Here is a 27,298-nt window from a genome sequence, read left to right on the forward strand (position 1 = left end):
TAGGCAAAACAGGTTAGGCAACTTTCGCAATGCTGATGAGGGTCGTTATGCTGATAAGGTGATACCGGGGGGAGTGGGGGTAATAGGCCAGTCGTTAGTCAGGAATGTAGGAACAATCAGTGGGGCCACAGGGAGGGGTCCTCTGCCCCCCCCCCAACCTGAGTGTAGGGACCTATCATAGCTGTGTCCGGCGCCACCATATCTGGACATTAGGGATATATAAATGGGGCCGATACGACCAGTCAGACTTTAGTTCGCTGACGAAGCCTCTTGGATAGGAGGCGAAACGTCCGAAACCTTCACTTTTGTACAGATGGCGGCTGAAGAAACCTTCTCATCGATTGAGGCTCATAGTTGAAAAAAACCTTCAATTTGCTTGGAAGTTTGAAAGAGGATATGTGGTCTGAACTTTCCATATGAAGGAGTACAACCATTCTAACATTATCACTTGGGAATCTATTGTTTGAACAAATCGATGTTTGCAAATGTGAAATAAATATGAGAACACCATTAGGGAAGCCAACCAACAGCAGGTGTGTGTGCGTGTGTGTGTGCGTGTGTGTGTGCGCGTGTGCGTGTGCGTGTGCGTGTGTGTGTGTGTGTGTGTGTGTGTGTGTGTATGTGCATCCGGGCATGCGTGTGCGTTTGTATATTTATTTCCAGCGTCAAAATTTTGTTTGGTTCTGTTTCACAGTCAGGGATAAACTGGACGGGCAGAGAAAAAAAATAGTGTTGGTACCGAAGCACAGATGGTTGTTGAAAGCCAAAGGAAAGGCAGCGTAAACAAAAACACACACGAGCATGTAATAATATATACATGTCAGTTGACGAAGTATGGAGAAACAACAGATGTGGAGTTTATTGGACCATTAAATATTACCAACAGCCACAAGGCCACAAATGTGACACTACAGATACCCAACTACCCGCGATATTTCAAAGTAGCCATGATTACCAGAGGAAGGGTGAAACAATACATTTTGGAAACTGCTCTTCAATTTGCCACATACTTTCACATATTTTTGCACATCATAAGATATCACTATGACCCCGTGAAGCACAACTGCAGGGTTTTAGACAAACTCAATGAATCGCAGTTTGACGATTACAATGATTTATGACAATCGAGTTGAATGAAATATTCATCACTTTCTGGAATTTGTATCTGCTGTATTTGTACCTTTTCAGCTGGGATAATACAAAAAAGATAGAACCTTGTGCGATAGATATGACCTGGTTGAATGCCACCCATTATCACGGGGGCAAAATTTTGAACCGTTTTGCAAGTGCTACAGATTGTGTTCTATTGCAATATAAACATGCAACCTAGCAAAAGACAAATGAGCTGATTTTTTTTTCAGCTTTTAAAAAAAATACCTTCTTTAGCTATCAGCATTCGAAAATAGCTATATTTCATCATATGTTCATTTACTGGGGAAAAAAGAAGAAAACATACCTTTTTTATAAAAGCATGCATGTGCACATCTACCCTTTAAGCATTAAAGTTACATAAAAGTGTAATGTATGCATATTTTTGCATGCGTAATACAAAGTGAAGCAATTGTCCTGACACAAGAGGATGCAACATGGCTTACTCCGCTATCTGTTTTCACTTCGCTTTGCCCAAGACACCTTCATTTACTGTGTGGATTTGTACGAGACAGACAATGTTTGTGCACATGTAACATCTTCTGACAAAATCCCACTTCAACAGACAGTTAGGACGGCAGAAAAAAAAAATCATTGGCACCTACGTACTCTCAAGGAATTGCACACTGCAAGAATCAAGACAAAAGCTCGAAAAATTCGACTGGACCCTCCACACCCTGCCCACCACCTTTTCCAGCTACTCCTCTCAGTCAAGTGCTACTGATCCATGCGCACCAAATCCAGCAGACATTTAAACAGCTTCTTCCCCCATATTCGTCAAGCTCCACAGATGTCCTAATACTTTTGTCCTCGGAGCGTACGCCACTGTTGTATTATATTGTGTGTGAGGTGTTGAGTGGGGGATGACGTTAGATTGCAGAATTTACCATTGTTATATGAGTACAGTGCAATGCAAACAATATGACAGGCGAGTGTGTTGTGCCAACATATACACATCATGCTCCTTCACACTCTCCCTTTTGTCACAGATGGCAGAGGCTGAAGAGGAGCACTGGTATCTAAATGGTCCGGTGACATTTCACAGCACAGTGAGCATGGAAGAAGTCATCATGAAAGCTTCATTTCTCTTCTTTCAACACGCTCTTCACATCATTTTTCAAGACGGCCATGGACGGAGCATCTCAATTAAGGCACTTGTGGTCTCCTCTCTCACTCCAATCTTGCACTACTCAAGTGAAATACCGCGGTCCTGTGAGTGCTACAAAACACCCATCCTCCACGTACACTCTTAATTAGGATCTATATGTTCCTCGTGTGCACAATCATGTACAGTGGTCCTCAAGGTGCCAATCCACTCTTATCAGTGAATATATAGCTTCGCCATTAATCCAAGTAGTGCCTCTCCTTCATCTTTATTTTCAGCTTCTCTTCTGGCTATAAATCTGTCCCTTATGAGTAGGTTGAATTTCTCTTGCAGACAGCGCTTTTGCAAACAGTGTGAACATCAATGGACAACAAAAACCATAACCAATGTCTAGAAAGCCACCAATCCGCGGTACAAACCTGGTATACCTCTGTGGGCAACTCAATTTTTTGTTGTCTTTTCCATTGAATAAAAAGGTGATTGCATGATCAAGATTTGTGATATTGCGGCAACGAGCTCTGAGCAAGACCGGTGTCACATATCTGATAGAATTTGAATGTTGATTTCTCCATCACATTGCTAATAATTTGTGGGTGGTTTAAGCAGGTTAAGTGACATTTTGGGACACGGTAAGGGAAAGTATATTACTGTGTTGTTTGTATGTATTTGACTGAATTCAATTTATTTTTAGGTAAGAGTTAAATGATCTGAGTTAGCATGTTATTTTGAGATTAGTCCCGTTTCAGCAAGTCTTGGCTAAGCAAAAGACACACACACACACACACACACACACTCACTCACACACACTCACGCACACACACACACACACACACACACACACACACACACACACACACACACACACACACACACACACACACACACACACACACACACATGCACACACGCACACAAAACGTCACAAACAAACTTTTGAAATATGTCTTTTAATTGAGCAAGCCGCAACTGCTGGCCTTGCAGAACAACATAATTGATGTGCATTAGAATCTGCGCTTATTTTCTTAATGGGGGAGTGTGCAACGAGAGGGTGTGAGGGGACCCATTTAAATTCAAATAAACATTGAGATGGAGAGGACTTTGAAAATGGGCTGAAAACAAAGGAGTGCTGAAATGTTGATCAATATCTCGTTCAAGCCAATAGTCATCATGAAACTGTAGCAGAATAATGAAACTATTTTCGCACATTATTTCATTTATTTTACCAGGTAAGGTCGTTGAAAACATTTTCTCATTTATAATGTCAACCTGCAAGGGAGAGCAAGAAAATATTAATAAACCTGTACACAGTCTTGTACACAAGTGTGTTCACAGTCTTTAAAAACTACTAAATGTTAGTGAACAAATGTAAAAACTAAATGTTAGAAAAATCATGCCCAGGGTGTATTCAAATAACATATTGCCATTTTGCGGGATTTCCCTTAGCACACGTCCACAGCATAACCCCCATAATGGAGAAGGATTATTAGAAATGTGTTTAACATTACTCAGTTAGCTTGCTAAATAATCAATATTACCATGTGGGCCACCATGCACTCATTTAAATGATAACAGTAACCAAGCAAGTTTCCCCTATGTCGTTATTCATCCTGTCACCAAGCTCACATATTTTGTTGCCTGCAAACACATTGTCTGAATTCAATTTGTCAGCAGAACATATACCAAATAGAGTAAATATCAAGTGGAAGTGGACAATTGCAACTTTTCGGAGTCTTAAAATAAGGAATGTTTTTTTTTTTATGGCAGTGGTTTCTGAACTTTTGGGTAACATGGACCAGTTCAAACAAGTACGTGTTTTTTTCCTACGTGCAATGTTTTGATGGGTCGGGGGCATGGACAATAGATGACACGATTGAATGTTTGTCTGGCCCAGTGGCGGCCTGTGCTCGCACATAATGATGCTTTTCACATCATTACTTGTTGGGTTCTCCTTGTTGAAATCATTCAACAGGATTATTGTTTTGCCAGTTTTGTTGGCTTTAACTTGCACCCTGGCTTAATTTACTCGACATCACTTTGGAGCTACTGCCATACATGCAACGGTAGCGATCAAACGTGTCAAAAACATTGTGGGAAGATATTGCCAAGTCATGGCTGTCCATTAGCTGCACGTTTAATGATGCTTTTAGTCATTGTTTACTTCTCATTTATTTTATTTTGTTTACCTCTTCCCCTGCAAACCGATGCAGTGAAGGAAAAGATGGACTGTGATTGTCTACTGTTCCACACATTTCCACCGCGTCTGATCGCTTGCTTATGCTGTTTGTAAGAATGGGTGTACATGTAAAGTATCGAATGAAAGCTAAAGTTATGTACAATCTTATATTTGTATCGTGTGAAGCCCGAATATCTATAGATGACACCAATGGTTGCAAGAACCACTGGGAGAGAATGTGTGTTTTGAACACAACAAAGAAAGATACAATTTTTGGCCCATGATGAGAATATAAGTACCATATTTTCCGGTGTATAAGGCACACCCAAAAGCCTTGATTTTCTTCAAAAGTTGACCATGCGCCTTATATGCAGGTGACCGTTAAATGTGAAGTAATATTGATTAATTTCCCCCCATAGAAGAAGTAAGGTAACCCCAACCTCTACTGTAGTGCTTTATAATGTGGTGTGCTTTATATTTGGAAAACCTTCATATATTTATGTATTATATTTGGAAAACGTTTTTCATTCATTGAAAGTATATCTTATACTGTAGTCCTTATATATGGAAAAAGTTTGAAAATACACCATTCATTGGGGGTGCGCTTTATACTCCGGTGCACCATATACACTGGAAATTATGGCAAGTAAAATACAAATACAACAGTTTGTCAAATATAATATTGGATGGACAAAGATGTTATCCTATGTGTACAATGGTTGCATCAATGCAATACAAAAAATGCTTAGTAATTTTCTAATGTTTGATTTTTGGATCGAGCTACACGAGGGACAAGCTAACTAATAAATCCATAGGAATTCTTGTAATTTACAATATGTGAGAGCATTCAAGAAAGCGTTGCCTCGGGTGGTGTTTTTGTACATGTTTACATGGCAAAGTGAAGGCAGCGGGCTGCTGAGTTAAGTTTTGAAACCATAAGTTTCAGCACCTGGCAAAGTGATTGCTGAGTCACTGCTATTGATCAACATGCCCATGAAATCTCGGCAGACAAACCCCATTAAGGTCACTTTGCACTATTGGACTGTAAACCCTCACTTAGAGAGATGGTGGGGCGTGGCAGTCCAACGAGCAAGAATATGGAGCACAACAAAAATTTGTATCTCAAGACCAGAGTGGCAGAGGCAGAGCAAAAACGTGAGCATTTAATAAGAATGCAATTTTGTGATTTCTGTTTAGTTTGTTAACAATGCACATCAGGCATGTTTATTCACAAACGTCTCCTCGCGGAAATGTCACTGACACTCTCGAATAGATGGCCACGAGTTAAGACTGGAGCACTGTTAAATGTCACAGCGGTTTAACTTGTGGTACAATTAAGACTACGGAAGGTCAATTCCTCTAAATGCACACGGCGGAGGGAGTCTGGTGAATGCAATTAATACTACTTAATGCAAAGTGTGCCATTGGCATCCTGTTCTTTCGAAAATATCACACACAGACCAACTATATAAGACTATACAACAATGTGTATTTTTGTATGCAGTTGCAAAAAACATTAAAATATAGCAATTGCAATGTTTGAAGTAGGTGGCAGGTTTCACACAGTAAATCTCAATGGAGCTCAATGACCGGACTGCTATGCTTTCCACAATGTCATTAACGCTTTCACTGCCAGACGATGTGAAAATATGTGTCCACTCCAGCGCTGTCATGATCTGGTTGGCGACCAACAGGGGCGCTGTCGGCCCCGCCTGCACCTGCACAGGTGCTGGTCGTTATAATCACTGTCACTTAAAAGGACACCCGGCACGACCATCCGTTGTCGGTTCATTGTTTGCTGCATGCATTGTGTATGTGTTTGTTTAACCGTGGCGGACTTTTACTTTTGGTCTTCTTTTGCTACTTTGTATTTTTTCAAAATGTTTTACATTTTGCTCCTGCTGACCTTTATTTTAATACAATTTGTCAAACAACCTCCTGCTCCCTCCTGCCTGCTATTTGGGATCCGCACCCGCCATCACCACCTCGCAAACCGTGACAAGCGCCAGGGTTTTTGTCATTTTTACTCACATTACAGGAGCCACAGAATATTGAGTTTTAGAACTGCATAACCATTAAATACAGCCTTAGAAACCTTAGACTATCTTCTTTCATCAGAAAAAAAGAATTAATTCCTAAATTATATGGGTCTGGAGTGATATGAGCTTAAAATGAGGACGGCAGTCCAGAATACAATGCAATACATACATATTGGTTTGTATAGCGCTTTAATACGTCATGTCATGCATTTTAGCATATTTGACAATAAAGCTGACTTTTACTTAACAACAGCTAAAGCTGGAACAAAGCGTTAACATGGAAAAAAGGGAAATACCACCCCCTTGTGGAAAAGAAAAAAAATTGCCAGAAGCCACGGGCAGCGCTTTATCAACACTCATGCATGAAAGAAGAAAACCTGAACAAATTCGGGAATGGCGCTCTGTCAAATTTTCATTTTCCGAATAAATTAAAATAGATTATTTTCTTACAGACAGTGGCTTTTTTAGGTGTTCAATTACCTTAAATGTTTCGCCGTATATTTCCGCCTTCGTCGTAAGGTAATTGAACACCAAAAAAAGCCACTGTCTGTAAGAAAATAATCTGTTTAAATTAGACAACAAGTAGACAGTATAAACCTAACACAACTATTCCGAATAAATTTGTGAATGGCAGTGAATGAGTTAAACTTACCAATTATTGGTACCTTTAAAAGTAGGAGCATATATAATGTACGCACTTTTCAATTCAAGATGAAAGTCTGCATTTCAACACATTGTTTAATTTCAAATCCAACTGGAAGAGAATCATTTCTGTGTCCACAGAAGATAAATAAGGCATACTAATTCTGAGACAATAGAAGAGGCCTTAAACGTCACTTTTTTTGTTTCTTAACTGACATCAGAAAAACGTTTTATAGCATATAAAATACCCAAAACACGCAGTATGATATTTTAATTCAAATGCGAAACACCAATAAAATGACTTAAAGTGTCCAAAATCTGCAAAAAATTGAGCTGTGAATTGGGCATTTTCAGAAAGTCCCGCCCCCAGTTCGTGACGTCACGCCAAGACGTCTTGCATTGCTGCAGAATCAAGACAATGGCTTCAGATTCGGATAATATGCTTTCTTGTTACACATCCAGTTATGAATATGATTCAAATAGTTCTGAAGAAGAAAGAATACATGTTTGCAATCGATTAAATAATTTATTCTGTGCCATTATGAGGCAACATTGGGGGGAGAGGCACAAAATGGCGACCTCCTGTGGCCACCTCCGTTTCCACAGGCTGATAAATTCCTTATATGGAGCTTGGACGCCCTCTTCTGGTGGCTTTTGGGTGCAACACGAGGTCCCCAGACCAAACAAGTACAGCAAAATACATTGACGTGATGGAAGGACCGCTACAATGCGTCTTTTTTTCGGTCAGGGGCATTCCTTTCGTGACGTCACGTAAGGACTCGTCACCAACTCAAAAACAAGACTTCCTGAATATTCAGTGCAAGTCTTAAAACGTAAAATATAGCTATATGCGGTGGAATCTTATTAAAATACGCTCAGTAGAAGTCATTTGAAGCCATTTTAGAAATTATGGACACAACTTGCCATTTAAAATGAAGCTTTTTTTTAAGTCTAGGGTGTTTTGAGTCTACGGTGTTCAAAACAAATATTTCCAAAATACTGCTTCAAGCTTAGAATGACATAAGTGTAGGGCAGGCAAGTGCAGTAGGGGTAAAAATTATTTTTAAATGGTAGTCAGAAAGAAGGTAAGGTGATAGCACAGGAGATAGGATTAGTCACCGCGGCAAATCCTGTTGAAAAAAGAACGCAAGACATCAGAGCTAATACACAGGCAGCGTTACAAACTGTATGTCTCTATACTAACACACAAGTTTCACGCTCTCTCTTTTTTTCTCTCTCTCTCTCTCTCTCACACACACACACACACACACACACACACGCAAACACACACATGGTGTTCTCTGAGCTTGTCCTTGAAAACGCAAGGTGGGGAGTTGATAAGCAGAGCAAAAGAAAGTGAGTCAGAGGTGATGCTGGAATATAGGGGGCCATACAGAGAGGGATCATCTGAAGAAGTGCAGTGAGGAAGTGAAAGTGAAGAAAGATAATTTACTTTTCTCTAAGCTTCCTTCCTACCACCCAGATAGTATATCCCTGTTCCCCTGTTCCTCTACCCCCCACATAGCAATGGACACCCCTGAGTGTGTCTGTCTGTCTAACTCCAAACTTCCCCACTTCAAAAACTTCCCCTTCGTGGATTAGGGGGAACAAAGAGAGGTGAATTCCAAACAAGACTGGGGGAACAGAAGTATTGTGGAAAGTATGGTTGAGGGAGAAGTTGAAGGGTGTACAATTAGGTGATGCCAGAATGACGTAAAAGAACGTTGATGCAGCAGAAATGAGAGCCGTAGGTTGGAAATTACTGTCAGCTCCGAAGGTAGAAAACTCGATTGGATTTTTATTTGGGGATTTGAAGCATTTTTTGCTATCTCCCAGCCAGCAAGTATTACAGCATAAATACATATAGTATATCAGAACATGCAACCGCTATCATTCAGTCCCAAAGAAATTGTCACAAAAGAATGCATACAGTAGCTCTGGAGAGGGCCCGACTACAAAACAGAATGTTTCTTTTTCCTTCTCTGCATACAGAGAAGGGGAACAGGTGTCCACCTGAGGAGGATAGATGGAGATGTAATATGATGGAAGCAACTCTGCAGCATCTTGCCAGTTAATATGATTGTTGTTTTTACGCACGCATGCCCGCACACGCACACAAACACACGCACACAAACGCACACACACACACAAACGCACGCACACACAAACGTACACACGCACTCTCTCTCACACACACACGCACGCACACGCGCACACACACACACACACACACACACACACACACACACACACACACGCACACACACACACACACACTGTGGTCGACTGCTTGACTGCAGGCAAATCGGGCACATCTTGGCACAAAAGTCACAAATCGTACAATTCAGGAAAGTCATTAATCAACCCAGACCTAAGCTTGAGATACACTAAGTATTCTTGTGTGATGTTTTCGCTCTGACAAAGTTCGGACAACAGCATTCATGCAAAATTTGAATGGGTGCATATGTGCCAGTGTAAGTGGACAAGAAGTGAGGAACATGTAGGCAACGTTTCATTTAGTGCTGGATGACATGCCTTTAATAGGGAAGAAGTCAAAGTAGAGTGAACGTTTTGTTTGGTATGTGAATGAAGTACATGACGACAGCCATCTAATAAATATAAAAGCCCAAATGCCAGAAAGCCAAGAGACAAGTCAATCATGGCGTTTGTTTAACAGAAAGATATATTTATTATTTTTTTTATCTAACAACAGCAGCATGATGTGTATCCAAATGTGATCCTGTATTTTACACATACAAATACAAAAATAAAAACAATAATAAAATAATGTTAACAAAAGTCAATTTATTTGTGAAATGAATAGCCACAAAAGAGAAATTAGCTTCATCTAGAATTCTCCAACAGCAGTAGACTTTGCTCCGGTCCAGGCGGGATGCAGCAGAGTAGAGAAGCACACACAAAAATGAGTGGTGTGGGAATGGACCAGAAATGTAAGCGGAGAGCATGGTGGGGATTAGAAAGTCACTGAAAGTCAGTCACTTAATTTCCTGGCTAACCTGGCCATGATTATCTCCAGAGTGGAAAAAGAGCGCTTGAAGTCTGGGACCAAACTAATCCACGGTGACTAACCTCCACCTCTCATTTCCTCTAGATTAACCCACTCTGCTACTTAATGAAATGGTAAAGGTGTACCAGTATTACAGAGTTAGGAAAAACATTGCGTGTGCGACTCACCACTAAAGAAGAAAAATGAATATTACAAAACCGGAATAGCTCTTGACAGTGAGCCGAACATTTAAAACATTATACAGTGATACCTTGGTTTACGAACGCTTTAGCAAAGGAACCTTTCGCCTCACGAATGTTAAATTCGCGAGAATATAACCTTGGCATATGAACTATTTTTCGGGAAACAAACGGAGTGCCACAATAAGTGATGTGTCGTTCGTGAACGAGATGGTTCTTGGACCTCCTGAAATGGCAGCCGACATTTTTCCCCCTCGATTCCCCGCCTCCAGTCTTTGGTTAAAGCCGCACGTGATTGGTCAAGATCCGTGGTACAGGAGGGAGGGGACAGATGCAGCAGTGAGCGGGTGGGGTGGTTACAGAAACAGAAACACACACACACACACACACACACAAGAAAGGGAGACGACAGAGCTTGAAACAAAATACAAAAGTGAAAAAAAGTGAAATGGTGAGAAAATGGATAGAAAACAGTGAAATTTGGACTCGTTTCAACTTTATTGATAGTTACAACATGGCAGTAAAACATCACCTCTATACATCTGTTAAGTATTTAGACACTACATTAACATTAACAGATGGCTAGTCAATGTTTGATTCACATTGGGGCAGGGGGGATCTTATCAATAATGCCGTATGGTAGCTGGTTACCACTCGGTACAACTTAAGTGCAGCTATGTGAAGTGAATTTCATAATGGTACTGGCACCACAAAAACAGTTTATTTGGGACATTCACTTAAGCCTTTGCACATTGTATTTTTGGCACATCAACAACTTTCCTCCATGTGCCATCCATGCATTAAAATGGTGTGTGTGGGGTCAGCTGGGAAAGTTCCAAGCACCGTGCATAATAAGAATAAGTGGTATGGATAATGGCTAGCTGGATGGATGGTCTAGAGTCAAGACTCCACTATAATTGAGAAAATGTGCCAATGTAAGGATTGCCAAGTCTCGAACGAGATAGCAACTGGGGGAAAAGCCAAAATAGAAAATAAATAAATAAATAAATAAGAGGGACAGACATCCAGTCAGATCAAATAACAGATGCTTACTTGGGAGATAGAGGTTATCTCTACCTTATAGAAAAGATAAGGATAAACACACACACATGTAGTACTTATACTTTTGAGTGTGACCATTTATGCAAGATTATAGTATATCACTTTTTTATTTTATTATTATTTTTTTAAGGACGCCACTTGAATAACTGATCACATTCACAGGAAGTGTGGAGTTTGCATGTTCTCCCCGGACCCGCGTGGGTTTTCTCCGGGTCCTCCGGTTTCCTCCCACACTCCAAAAACATGCATGACAGGCAGATTGACCACTCCAAATTGTCCCTAGGTGTGAGTGTGAGAGTGACTGTTGTATGTCTTTGTGTGCCCTGCGATTGGCTGGCAACCAATTCAGGGTGTCCCCCGCCTCATGCCCGAAGACAGCTGAGATAGGCTCCAGTAACCCCCTAATGAGGGATAAGCGGTACGGAAAATGAGATGAGATTCACAGGAAGAGACAGTTCTCAATCACAATTTAAGCGACTAGCAAATGCTGCAACGGCCAGCCTGACCAGTGCCACGCCACTTGCACTGCGATGCCACCGGCTGGGCCCCAGCTGGCCAATTATCTCCTCTCTTAGTGTGGAGCTCAGCCAATGAAAATCCCTGTGATATTTCAGTTAGTCTGAACCCACAGATGGGCGGACATAAAATAAAAGTGAAGGAGAGGTGACAGGGAGGGCTGGTCATGAGTGTGACAGAGAAGGTGAGATCCACTTGGCGTTAATCACATACACAACAATTTCGTTGAGCTCGTGGTTGGAAACAAATGTACTCATTGAAAGTTGACATGAGACTCCTGATGTCTGTAACAAGCAACACATGAGTTTGCTGTGTCCAAGTTTCAATACATGCCGTTTATGAAACACTTGCCTTCACGGTAAATGTTGGATTAATTACAAGCGAGTATGTCAATGCATAATCGTGTCACACTGCAGAATAATATTTCCTCAAGACAGAATGTCAGCTTTATTGTCAAGCTCTATCTCTTGAAAATATGAATGTGTAACATTTGCTTTCATAACCATTTTGCCAAAAATTACACTGCCAATAATGAAAGTATATCACTGGAAAAACATTTGTAGTGAAAAGTAATTGAGTTACAAATAGTTGTGACCAAGACGTGTGTGCTCATAAAAGAATAGACTTGTAGCCTCTTACACCAAAATTAATTTAACAAAAAAGTGTGTATAGTTTAATAACAAATACATTACGGGAAATCAGCATCTGACAATAAAATATCAAATAGGTCTGGCAGTGAGTGCCCATAGTTCGTGGGAGCCTGACTGGCCAACTGGCTTACATTATGATGTACTGATAGAAACACTGCCTGTTGACTGACCATCATACTAATGATTGAATGCCGTTAAGAAGATGGTTACCCTGAATTCCCTGAACACAGAAAAACCTATTTACAACCTTGTTCTCCAAAACATAAAGATATTGTACTCCATAATCACTGTACAATTTGTGTATACACAAAATGGGTGCATGCCTGTAATACACTGTAGGAACCTCAATCAACAATCTTGAAAATGCACATACACATATGTATATTTTGGCATGAAAAATATGGGAGACGAAGCAGCATTTATTTTTCAGCCGCGCCTGGTTTCTCACATTCAGTGAGCCCACAGCCCACAACATTTGAGATCAGAGACCATGGAATGTTTTTTTTTCTCACAATTTTGATGTATAATTATCGCACACCCTGGAAAGAATGTTTCTCCAGGTTATAATGTCAGGAAATTATTAATTTTGTCTGCTGATGCTGGGATCTCGGCCCAACAATCAGCCAAAGAGTCTTGGGTCATCAAACCACACAGCTGCTTTGACCCAAAGTTTTTGAAACCTAGTTTGTTGAGTCATACATGTTTAAAAGTGATAACCTAAGACATGTTAACTCGAGCCTTTGTATGTATGTCTACTGACATATTTTGACATATTTTAATGTGCAATAGAAAACTGTTGATTGTTCATATATTGCAGCTGCAGGATGTCATTGTGCTTTGTGAAGGATCAGCAGTCAGGGCAGTGAGGCACCAGGGCCAGACAGCATTGTCAGAGTCATCCACTAATTATATTAACATTCCTCTATAATAACACAATCCAACTCTTATTTTCAGACGATCTCTCCAACCTTAACCCCTGACTTCCCTCATGCTAACCATTTTGTTCCACCCATTCCGTGTCAGATTATATTCTGCGGACAATTACTTCCATGCGATATTTAAAAAAAATCTGATGAAAATGGCTCAGCACTCGATCAGTCCCAAATCCCCAACAACAGTTTTAGTTCAGTTTGAGAAAAGTTTCAGTCATTGTGATAATCGATCTTTAATAAATCCAATCTCCCAATATGAATTGTGTGGTTATGTATTGTTTGTTGTGTGTGCTAACATGAGACCAACTTTATCAATTCATACAAAATATGGTCAAAGGAAGAACCTCTGACAAGTTCAGTAATAATCGCATGGAACTTAGAAACAATATTTTAAGTTGAATTTCATCCTTAAACTAAATAGCAACTGCGGTTCATTGGAAGGGAGCATGTTTAGTTGGAAATGTGTGAGCATGTTGTAACTGATGTCAATAGTGCAGAGCACTCGTTAGGTCACCACAAAGATTTTTAATTGAGTTCATGTCTGACCTTTGGCCACGTCATTCCGAACCTTTCAGGCTCTCTAAGTGAAGCAGTTTGGAGTTAATTTGGATGTAAGCTTTCGATTGTTGTCTCACTGAATTGAAGCACTTTGATCAACTTAACTTTTTCCCAAAAATGACTGACATTTTCAACTATGCATTTGCCCGAAAGTCTCCAGAGGCATTAGAGAATTCCAAAGTCCGGTGGTTGCCATGACATAAAGGTATGGTGAACATGAGAATCACATTCATTGGCCAAGTATGTACAACACACAAATAATTTGCCTCAGGTGCTATAGGCTACATTAATATTGCAATAACAAGCAATCACGATAAACAAAGACATGACATACAAGTATAGAAAGACATTTCATGAAGTAAGTGTACCACTGTGCAGTGCCACGCGATGACAACACTTTTAAGTGACTAATAGCAGTAATTGTGTGTGTTGAGCTATGTGATGACAGTGCATCATTTCTCGTTGAAAAGCATTTTGCGGCTTCTTCCTCGAACTGGAAATTAATTCAGAAAGTATTTTTTACTGGTGTGGAAAAAGTCTACACTTTTTTGCTGAAAATGTTTTTAAAAAAGGATGTAAACTTTCATTAGCCACTTTAATTAAAAGGGAAGGAGGATGTTTCATCATATAAAAACAAAACTTGTGTAGTTTTTTGCAGATGCCTATGGAAAACGAACCACCTGTTTTGGCAACTCCAGTGCAGAGATGGCAGATGTGTGCTTTCAATAAGTCAGATTGATGTCATTATTGCGTTTTTTCCCTATTGGTTAATGCATGTGGCTCTGAGGGGATTTCCATCAACCACTCCATTTTGCAACTTTTACTGTTCTTCAGCCAAATTATATAGAAGCTGCATTTGGCTTTGATTGACTTCTTTTAATCCACCTTCTGGAAACCACTGCTGCAGTTTCAATTGCATACACATAGACATTAACACTGTATTCCGAGCCAGTTGGTGTGAATGATTTAAGTGTTAATGGCTCCAGATCTGTAACAGTGACTCATCCACTAATTGCTTTAGTCAGTCATGACTATGGAACTTGCTGTAGTGACCTCATGATGCAGTTTTGTGTGTGTGTGTGTGTGTGTGTGTGTGTGTGTGTGTGTGTGTGTGTGTGTGTGTGTGTGTGTGTGTGTGTGTGTGTGTGTGTGTGTGTGTGTGTGTGTGCGTGCGTGTGTGTGTCTAGACAAAAGTGAATTTGGCTTCATGGTACCCGATCCATGGGGACATAGGAAGAAATGTAGGGTGAGACAGACTAACAATTAATCTCCGAACACAAGTGCATCTCTATTATTGACTGGGACAGGGAGAGGAAATATATCTCAACAGTCGGCGTGGGTGTGTGCATGTGTTTAAGTTAGTCATGCAGACGTGAATATGTCTGGGTTCACCGGGTCGGCACTGATCCCATTTCATCTGATTTGAGGATTATAACCCCATGACCTGAACCAAGGCTAAATTTAAATGCACATGTCTGCGAGCACACACACACACACACACACACACACACACACACACACACACACACACACACACACACACACACACACACACACACACACACGCACACACACACACACACACACACACACACACACACACACACACACACACACACACACACGCACACACACACACACACACACACACAAACATTAAAACTTCAACTACATTATTACATACACAACAGATTCATAAAAATATAAGCCAGACGAAAATCCACAGTAGCGCAAATTCAAGCAAGGGCTGACTTCCACCATGCTAACTGCTATCAAATCCTTGAGACGGATATTTGGCAAAATCAGCTCTTTTGTCTTCTCACAGTTCGGCAATGATAGATGTTGACTACGGATCATCGTTTTTTATAGCACTGACTGTCATCGTACAATCTATGTTTTTGCCATTGCATTCAAACTCTCTTCATTTTTTTAGTTTTTAAGCCATTACCTTGACAGATCTCAGGACATTGGGAATTTATTAACATAGCTGATATTCACTTACTAGGGTTATCAACAAAGATCAAAGGAAAGGAAATCAAGCGCAAGCTCATCAACTAATTTTTTTGGTTCAAGTCTTACTCATGATCTCAATCACACAGAACCCCCGCAAAAAAAACGTTCACGTGATTGCAAAAAGAAAAACAATCTGGAGAGAATTTGGTGCGAATCTCCACATTTGTAGAAAGTAGAATATTTCTTGAGAAGACCCTTCAATATTGAGTAGTGTCACTTTTCCCAAGCCGACTACAAAACATCAAGTGATTTCCTGAGTCACAAACTTTTAACTGCCAAATCTCTGTACAGTAGCCTCATGCACTTTCCTAATACCATAGCATGACGTAGGCACAGTTTCTTCTGGCTGAGTTACCTACTTCAGCGAGCTGACTGCAGGCCAAACAGACTGCTGGTACTCATCTCCTATTGTAAGTAAGTAATTTAAGTTGTAAGTAAGTAATCTAAATTAATTCTGATCACTCCCCTTTTGTGGTCCTTTTACCAGCTCCCAATCTATGCACATGTTTTAACTTAAGAAATTGGTACACTTCATATAATTAAATGCCCATAAATATAGTACAGTAAAGTCTCGTTATATCTATATCGGATATATCGATAGTCCCGGTTATATCGATACTATTTCTATGCACGCACGGAGAAAATTACATGCAAACAGGGTCGGATATATCGATAGTCCCGGTTATTGCTATGTGCGATTGTTTTTATTGTAAAGTTTCGATATTTTTTCGGACTCCCTTGAATATCGATATAACGAGACTTTACTGTATATGTATCACAGGGTTTTATTCCAAAGCAAACCCCGTAAACTGGGTTTCTTTTTTCCCCCCAGTTTGTGAGGTATAGCATGTCTCTTCAATTGACACATTTTTCTCTCTCCTAGATAATGCAGTTGAAACAGACAAAATGTAGCACATTCAAATCCTATGACAAATAAGAAAATAGGTCTTTGTTGCCACAGAAACAAATATAATATTAACACAATAACGTAAAATATTCAGTTTCGAGGTTGTGTCAAATGGCGCTTCATTTTATTGTGCTACATTACACTGTGCTCAATCTTCCCCCTTGGTTGAGTGACTGACTAAATAACAGACAGTTAATGCATAAACCCATTAACTACTTCATGAACAGCTATGGAAAATCTAATTTTTAGTACATTTTATAGCCCCTTTGAAGCTTTTAAAGGTAAATCATGCTTGAGTCACTGTGTTATAAAAAAGTGCACAAACAAAGCTCTTATCTAGATGGATTGTATATAACTATCTAATCTATATAAACATATCTATATGAATCAGGATGTATTGTATTGTATTGTACTGTATTGACCTCAACTCTGTCAACGAGCTACACACAGCCACAGTGTTTTATAGTAATCTATTTCCATGAAAGGTATTAGGGTTCCTTCTATGCACATCCCTAAACAACCAAAGACCAAAGCAGAGATCACATGGTCAGAATGAAAGTAGCAAAGAAAGGTGTTGAGTGCTTATGCATTGGTATAGAAACGAGGGTAGGGAGAGAGAATTCTGCCTGGCTCCAAATTTCCATAAAAGGTCTAATACAGTATGTATAATTCAAGGTATGTGGCATGTCTATCAAGCCTGCAATTGTAGCGTCAGTGCAGAGCATTTTTTGGAACGTAGGCACAGCTTTCTGGTTAATTGCAAGCTGCAGTGGTAGAAACAGTTATTGTATTTAACCATAGTGAATGTATCTAGAAACAATTGATACAAATGAATAGGATCTTGGAAGTGTGAAGGAAATGAGAATACTAGGACTTTAGTCATCAAAATAAAGCATTTTATGGCAATTGTGGTTTGGGATTTTCCCCAATTGTGAATCACACAATAGTGAAGTGATGCAGCGGAACACTGGATACCTTGAACGGGAGAGAAACAATAGCAGAAGGATACACATTCATTCAAAACGGAAATATGTATGAAAATTCGGAACATACCGAAACAAGCAATACAGTCTTCATTTTGAACTGGGAATTCCGTCTTCATCAACAGGATATATAGGCATCAACAGGATACAAGGCAGTCTTATAATAGTACATGAGTGAAAATTCTATTGTGCTGGGTCCCAAACGTTATACGTCAATAAAAGAGACTTTTGTCATTAATATTAGCATGAGTAATGTACAGGTTCGGAATAGGGGGAAAACATCTTTACCAAGTCAAACCCCTCCCACCCCCCAAAAAATGGACGCAATATTTATTAGAAAACTTATTTTTCACCATAGGAAAGACGGTTGGAGCCTCAAATCAAGGAGACTCGGAAAAATATAAGTCAATTGATGGAGGTCGTGTGATTAAAAGGCCGATACCCGAGAGGTACATCCAAATGAGCATACTGATGCTCTGCATCGGACTGAACAACCCAAGCCAAGTAATTGCCAAGACAGGCTCTGAAATGGAGATATGATCATCCAGCTCCTCCACATGGATGACATAAAGATGTATGCTAAAAGTGAAAGTTATTTTTGTGTGTGTCTGTGTGTGTGCAAATATGATTGCATGTATAATAGTCTCTCTTTGGACCAACAAATCCTTTTTACCAATTTCTATTGTGCTATAGTTATCCTAAATGTGGTTGTTTGAAATCACGGTTTTCATCATTTAGTATCAAAAAGGAGTGTCTCTTCGAAGACAGGTCAATAGCACTTTCTTGCAACATAATATATATTGTATTTTGCCAAGATTGATTTATATTAATAAATTGCCATCTGTACTTAACCTTACCTGCCAGCACCATATATGAACAACATATTTTGCTAAGAATTCTCACTATTTCAATTCATCTCAATAACACAGTGTGATGCGGGACAATTACTCAACAACGGCCATGCATTCACGTCATAATGTAAGTGAGAGTGGTTTGTCCACCTATGGTGATACTGCCATGCATACTGTTTGAAATGGAAGATAATGAAAATCAAATTATTATGGAAATGAGAAAGTGATACAATACAATAACCGTCCTATCGAAAGAAAGATCGTGGGTGTCGTACAGGCAGAAATATTTACATTTGGCAAGCAAAATAAGTCACTGCTGGATGACACGTGACAACAATGTGGGAGGTGATTCCTCATTAGCACTTTGATAATGTACTGTTATTCCAGCAACTCGTTTGAGTCAACCACAGAGGGAGAGCTGAGAGGATGCAACAATGATCTTGTGATTTGAGCATGAGCAGCTGGATGACAAGGTAGCAAAATCTCATCTGGGAGATTATTGTACGGCACTATCATGTATATTCTATGATTTATTCAGTGTGTGATTGCATATTATTACTCCCACTTAGTATCAAGAACAATGCTGTAAAAAATAAATCCAATCCGACCATGACATACCATTGAACTGCAACGTATCGGTACAGCAATCTTAACGCACCTTACAATGAAACGCCAAACGGCTTGCCTTACCCAGTCCTTATCATGCCCGACACGTCGATGGTCCAGTTCCTCATACGCAGGCACCATTCCCTCTCTCTTTGCCTGTTGGTATTCTTTTTTTAGCAGCTGGATTCGTTCCATGTTGCTGCAAAGACACAGAAAAGGACTTGTAACTTTGTGTCTTGATAATTGCTCAAGGTCACCCATTCAAATGTTGAAAATGTTAACAAAACCTAAGTACAAAGAACAAATACAGAAACAGAGGGAAGGAACCGCGTGGTGGTTAGAAAAGGAACACCTAAAAGTGCAAAAAGACGTTTAAGAATGGCATTGAAAGTGAAGGGCAATATCTTTCAAGAAAATGATTAACTGCGAAAGATCAGGAGTGATGAGTGATTCTTTGCCATTGATAGGTCAGACTAATAATAATTCAATGAATGTTTAAAATGAGTCACAAAAATTTGGCATGTTGTCAATAACGCTGGGATGAATATTTAAGTAATCTGTTCCATTAGTTACATTCAGAATGATAGATCTACAATATCATCTCCTACAGTATCATCTTCAATAAGAAAGTTGTCATCAAGACCTATAAATATTAACATGGTTTTAGGAAGACTCCCTTGAACAATGGACAGTCGAAATATGTTTCAAATGAATAATTGGGGGTGTGGTGTGCATAGCACAGTTTATTCATTCATTTTCCAAACTGCGTCATCCTCACTCGGGTCATGGGGGCTGCTGGATCTTATCCCCGCTTTAGGTGGGGGACACCCTGAACCGATGCCAGACAATCGCAGGGCAGAAACAAATAACTATTTGCGCTTACCTAGGGACAAATTAGAATGTCCAGTCAGCCTGTAAAGCATGTTTTTGGAACCCCCCCCCCCACACACACACACACACATATACAGTGATACCTCAGCTCACGAACTTAATTGGTTCCCAGAAAGTGTAAGGCGAAAAGTTCGTTTGCCGAACATTTATTTCCCATAAGAAACCATTAAAATGAGAATAATCCATTCCCAGGTCCCCATAAAACATAATTTCCAACTAAATAAGCCTTAAAACTACACAAAATATACCTTATTTTATGTATAATAAATGTGCACACTCACACAGTATATTGGCAGTCTTCATTTTTTTCAAAAAGAGCGAACAATGCCTTGACAACTCTGCATTTATCCCTGATGCCTCGTAGTAGAAAATCATTAAGGTCTGTGTCATGAAAGGACAAACTAGATGAGAATAACGAAGGCCGATCAATGTGCGATCTGTCTCTCCCAGTATCTTGTATCAATGTGTCACTCAGCTGCACTCTCAAGCTGGTAGATGAACATGCACAACATATATACATAAGTGCCCTAAGTCATGAGGTAAATCGTGAATACATAAATGCATCAATCATTTATCATCTATGATTTTTGTACAATCCCTCTCCCAAAACCCCCCATTCTTAATCTTTTGATCATCTGCTTTTCTCCATCGCCTCTGCCCTGGCTCCGCCTCATCTCCTTCCCTCATCTCGGCCTTCATCATTTTTGTCTCCCTAATCTCCCTAGCTTGTGTTTCACGCTAATTATCTGACATCTCCACTAATGAAGTTTGACAACAAAAGATGACCAACTGTGGCAGGTGGGTCAGAACGGAAAGGCATTGGAGAAAGGAAATATGTGTAAGAGACAACTACACACTCATACAGTGTGATTGTGCTATGAGGTTGGTACTTCATATCACGCAGGTTGCGTCAAGGAATACTTTGCTCCTCGGGCTAACAGAAAGCGACACATGTTCTTAAAATGCAGCTGACAGGATATGACACTGCTCCTCTCGCAGCACCATAAGCACCAAGAGCAATTAGGCTTCTGTCGACTGCCATGACATCAATCGGACTGGCTGTCGTAATGCCTGCGCATGCTGCACTCAGTGGAAGAAAAAGCCAGCTTCCTGCCTTTATAACGTTCAGGGTTTCTTATTCAACAGATTGAAAATGACAAAGACATGTCTTCTGCATGTGGTGCAGGTGGTAGCTTCACTGGCATCAAACCCTCATTGTGGACTTTGAATCGGCAGGAGACTAATTTGCTCAATACCAATGCCAGTGTGTGGATATAAATTACCGCTTGTTCTCAGTCGAGTTGGGGATGTTTTTTTGTGATATGTCCTGGCACATCGACTGGCAACCAGTCCAGGGTGCAGGATGGGTGTTGAGCTTATACCAACAAAGTACATGTAAATGACTACATCGCTCGCCAAAATACCTTCTTGTCAAGATCATTTTCCAACCATTTAGATTTACATTGAAGAATGAAAAATTCATCAAACAAAAAAAGTTCTATTGTCCTGATTCAAACTTTGGAAATCACATCATCAGTTAATTTATATTTTCATTTTACCTTTACAAGCTAAAAAGACCAGAGAATTTGCTCCTCAATTGATCTCACATTTTTTTTTTGCTATTCCATTTGAATGGTTATTTCGACAAATATATGAAGTAATGCATTTTAGAGATGAAACTGCAATACTGTGGCACAACAATATTTTTGCCCTGAGTTATCATAATGTAAGATCAGATAATGGCCAATCTTTCCATTTTCATAACATTTAACTGAATTTGGGATGAAACTAAAGACAACAGCCAGCAAGTGCTGGCTTAACTCATTCACTGCCACACGTGCAAAAATGTGTCCACTTCAGTGTCAGGGTTTGTATCGTTGTCAATTGAATTCCAGGACCAACAGAAAATTGAGTTTTAGGACTACATAAATAGTGTTAGAAACCATAGACTCTCTTCTTTCGTCTGAAAAAAAGTTAATTCCCGGATAAATACAGAGGGTTGTGTCAGGAAGGGCATCCGACGTAAAAGCTTGGCCAAAACAAACATGCGGATCAAACCTCTTAAAATGGAGGACAGTGATTGACTGTGGCGACCCATTGAAGAGAAAAGCCGAAAGGAAAAGAAGAAGAAGATGGGTCTGGAATTATACGATCTTGAAATGAGGGTGACTGTCCAAAATACAATGCAATATAGGGCTTTATCAACAGCTGTAGCTGGAACAAAGCACTAACATGGGAAAAAAAGGGAAATGCTGTACCCTTCCATCTTGAAGTCATTAATAATAATAATAATAATAATAATAATAATAATAATAATAATAATAATAATAATAATATGACAACACAAAGACAGTATGACAAAACAAAGACAGAGTCACTCATTCTTAAGCATTCTCTGTACCCTCTTTGTTACATGAAGCAGTTGTAGAGGAAAGAGGAGAGGATCAAGGTGTCCTTGTCACCAGTGGATCATGGACGTCATGGTGGAATGTGCACGTCTGCTACAAGCTAAATGTTGAAAGCAAATGGCATTCTACGTCATATTTTCAATTCTCGAATACAATATAGCTGACTTTGAATTTGACTTTGACAGTTGTAAATGGCAGTGAATGCGTTAAAAGAAAGTGATCATTCCAAAATACATTTTTGATCCTGAGCATTCCATTCTCTTTTCTTTCCAAGCCAATTTGTTTTTGCTTGTTGCTGGCTGTACAAACTCATGTCCCAAATGTATTGCAGGATCTCTTTAGAGTCAAATAACACCCTTGATGATGCCTCTAATTTTGAGCAGATCTTTGTTAAAACCAATACCATGCATGATATCAAATAATACATCGTGTGCTCAGTCCATTGCATCAAAGGCGTAACTCATGTTGTTTATCACCAAGTAGTCTTTTATATGAGCTTTTTGTTTTTTGCAAAACTTATGATGACATAAAAAGTCTTAACTCTGTATATTAAGAAAAAACATGAGGTAAGAAGGAAATTATGTACAGAAAGTTACATGTAGGGGACTCAAAGTCAAAGAAGTATGACCATCAACACAGTGGTTCATTTCTTATGCGTTAAGCCCCATCTCGCTGATGTTAAAAGCTTAAATGTGCTCGGTTTGTGTTGTTCCATGAGTGCATCCGTGGCCCTTTCAACTGAATGGTGTGTCCTTCTACAAGACCACCAAGTACCTAGTCCCTTCCTGTGTGTGCTTTTACAATGTAAAAGCCCCATGTTCAATTGCAGGCAGATGCCCTTTGCATGAAATGTACTTTTCATCGCAGGCTACTTGTGTAAATAGTGGAGGAAATCATAAATGAGAAGAAGAGAGTGCAACTGGGTGAAGAGCGGCCGAGAAAGGCGTCATTGAAGGAAAGCGAGCAAGGGGGAGGAAAGGATGGCAGCCGAGTGCCTCTTGAAAGCTTTCCTTATTAGCCAGGCTGAATCATTCACTTTGAGTCCAGGAAAACACACATGCAGGACCATTTTACAATGACTCCCCACCGCTGGCTCCCCCACCTCTTCTCATTCCTCTGTTTTATTCGTCTGTACATTCTCTAAACGCAGCATCTCAATTTAGTTCAACCCCTATTTTTCCTCTACTTTGACATCTCTCTTCCCACTCTACTTTGCCCCCTTTTAGGCCCCAATACTAAATGATCCCAATGTCTCTCCCCCAAGGCAGCCATTCTTGCTTGCTACTGTTTATTTAGGTGGGTCCACTCCTGTATCCTTTAAAAACATTTTTTTATTCATATCGAAGTTTCAAACACGCACTGTCACTTCCATTTCCTCAAAATATTTTTCACTCACTTCTGTGGCTTTTTCATGCTTTTAGAACTAAATCCCCCTTTTCTCCAGCACTTTCTCTCGCTAATTTGTTCCTTTTGGTGCCAAACACTCATTCTATCTTTTTAATTCTCCATAACTATTTTCAGTTTCGCCCCCGCTCCCTGTTTTCTTTCCTTTTAACTTCCCTTCTCTTTATTCCTAATCCTACTTGACCTTCCGTTTGGCCTCCTTTTACTTTCGAGACACTTCAAATCCCTCTTCTTTCTCATGCTCTGCATGGTCCTTGAACCTCCTTACCACTCACATTTTTCAACAAAAAAATTGAGTCGCCTTTTCTCATGCATTTTAATATGCAATAAAGTCAATAAATCCCATTGGATTGTGATGATCAAGAGTTAGTAATTTGTTCGTATAATATTTTTAATTTGAAAAAAATCACAATATTTTGATTCTACCTCACCGAACAAACATTCAGGGTAATGTGTTTGTCATCATGGAAGAGGCGATCTGTACCATGCAGCACATGTCAGGTGCTTTGAAGGATTGGTATCATGGAGTGTATGTGTCTAAACTCAACTCAAATATACGTATTTATAGAGCACTTTCAAACAGACAATGGTGCATACAAAGTGCTGTACACGGAGCAGCTATCATATCCAAGCAATAAATCAGTCACAAAGAAAATAGAAAAGTTTGTCCAGTGTGTTTTGTCATATTATTTATTTTGACTTCAAAATAGCGCCGCTGAAGTGTCTACCTTTAAAGCAGCTGTTATTCTACTTATTATTTTTCCTTTCCTCCTTTCATAACTTTGTTGCTGTGAATTGGTAATTTCTCCAATGTGAGACGAATAGAGGTTATCTCATCTCATCTTATCTCAAACATGCAGGGGAACCTCTACTGTGTGGTATTTGAGCCAGCCTCAACCATAGCGACACCCTCTGACTTGGAGTGAAAGTGCTACATATTTTCGAAGCACCGTAAGAGTGTTGCACGCGAGTACAAGGGCAAAATACACGCACAATTGACAGTGACATCTGCGCTATTACTGCATGCAAGTATAAAGTGGAAAATTTAAAGTTATTTTAAATTAGAAATTCAGTTCTTATAGGAGTGTTTATATTCAATGTTTATGTGAATGTGGGTCAAGCTACAAGTCGGCAGTTATAATTTCCTATAGTGAGAGGGCAAACTTAAAAAATGCAAGATCCATAGATGTTTTTTATTGTGTCTTGTAGTTCTTGAGAATAATTTGCTATTGATCTTTTTGATCATGTGCAGTAATAACGCTGTCTCCCAAGCGGACTCTTCTCCGTCCTCTCCAGAGTGATTGCGTTCTAATTGGTCAAGGGCCAGAGGTGGTTGTTGTTATGGTAACTTGAGTGCACTTGGGATGCTTTGGTGGTAGCGGTGGTGGTGGTGGAAGTTGGGTGGAGATTGGAGGGGCGGCCACTCAAGACTGTCGGGTGCACTAAACCAAGGCTTTGCAGTCACTTCAGAAAATTGGTGGGGTCTGACATAGCTTCACCTGACAATGTACGTGCACAAGACAAAGGTGTGTATGTGGTCTGAATGGAAAAAGAACAAAATTGCAGCCCAATTTCTTAAAAGCAACATGCATTGCGTCTTGAATTCACTCACAATTCCAGGCCCCTTCTTTCCTTTAGCCTGCTGGAGTCTCACAAATCAAGTGCAATTGAAGATGTTTTTTCCCCGACAATGAATTTAAAATTCTGTGTTTAATAGGTTTACCAAATGAGACTCCATTAAACTCTGTGTCCTTTGTAAAAATACATTTTGCAGCAGTTGGGAGAAAACAAAACACCACATTCCTGTAATTTGTTTGAAATAACTGCCATTGAAAAGCACTAGGGCTATAAAAGTTTCTAAGTGGGAGACACTCGCAACCACACTATCTCAAAAGCTTATTTTGAACTTCCTCTTGATCTTTTTTAACTGAATTGTACACTGTGTAAAAAAAGGTTTATTGGGTTTCATTGTTTAATAGCATGTCACAAAAGCCTGACATTTGAACAGGTGTGCGTAGACTTCTTACAGCCACATTATCAACAATTGCTGCTGTTGCTACAGTCTTATTTAGTTTTCAGTAACCTCCCCCTCGTCCCCCTGCAGGTACTGACAAGCAGGTGCCTGACTGGAGTGTGCCGTGACTTGAAAAACGAGGCTTGCCATTGAGGAAAGCAATTTCAATGCACAGAGTGGAGAGCAATATTGAGATGAGATTGTATATCCAATGGCAATCCGATATCTCCATTGTCTGGGACCAAACTCCATCTTTCAAGATGACAGTGCTCACCCCCACAGAGCGATGTTCATCTGAGACTTCCTTCCGGTTAAAGGCGTATAAAGAATCAAGGGCAGTGTTGATAGTCCACAACCCAAACTCACACCAATAGCAGCGAGGGCAAGTTCAGCAACCCAAAATGTTGAGTCATATTGGACCAAAAAAATGAAAAACAAATCTATCTAGAGTCGCAACTAATTAATAGCCTCCGAAAGAAGGAAATGTATCATATATCACATTATCTAGGGTATATTAGTGTCAGAGATATGACAGTCAGACACTGTGGACGAAGACTTGAACCCAGAATGGTCGTCCCTTCTGCCGACAGGAGATGCAGCCATTCATGACAGACGTCTGAATTCTGCGGCCCTCTGCCAAGCTATTTATTGAGAGTACATGCAAATTAAAGTAATACATTAGTAAAACTTTTTTTTTTGTTTCTTGATTATGGAACGTTCTGAGCCCCAAAAGCTGTAAGCAATAAAATATTGTCTTTTAATTGGTTGTCTTCCATGAACTGATAAATTTGTAACCTGGCTAATGAGCTCCTTCCTGTAAGGGAGTTCCAAGGTCAGATCTCCTAGATGAAGGTGACAGTTTAACTGGGCTGTGTCTCTTTCACTCAGCTTTACTGTGGCCATCTGCGCCTTGACTGTGGGCCTATTGTTTGGTTGGCCAGCTAAGCATGGGACTTTTAAATATGATAACTTCTTATTCTCCACCAATTAGCCAACTATCAAAATTATTTAGTTGGCTACAAATGCACAATCAACATTCCTGATGAAACTTTTTTTCTGCAATGCATCCTGTAGACCCTACACTGTAGAGTCAACAGGATGCATTGCAGAAAAAATGTAGAGCATTGGGGGCAACCATTATTTGACAAAATCTCTTTTTTTTTCTCGATCAACTAGCCTCCCACGAAT

At 39.8% G+C, this 27,298-nt stretch overlaps 1 protein-coding gene across 4 annotated transcripts in view; it reads right to left on the bottom strand.

Moving 5' to 3' along the window:
- The window catches only part of LOC148894763 (partitioning defective 3 homolog B-like), a 141,775-nt gene that overhangs the window by 25,110 nt on the left and 89,367 nt on the right, over positions 1-27,298 (bottom strand). For all 4 annotated transcript variants that reach the window (XM_089002561.1, XM_089002560.1, XM_089002562.1 and 1 more), the window contains one exon: positions 19,478-19,592. In XM_089002561.1, the coding sequence (XP_088858687.1) occupies positions 19,478-19,592 (115 nt within the window). The remainder of the gene's footprint in view (positions 1-19,477; positions 19,593-27,298) is intronic.

This window comes from Hippocampus bargibanti, linkage group LG08, assembly GCF_051943395.1.
Source record: "Hippocampus bargibanti isolate YZ-2025 linkage group LG08, ASM5194339v1, whole genome shotgun sequence".
Classification (NCBI taxonomy): domain Eukaryota; kingdom Metazoa; phylum Chordata; class Actinopteri; order Syngnathiformes; family Syngnathidae; genus Hippocampus; species Hippocampus bargibanti.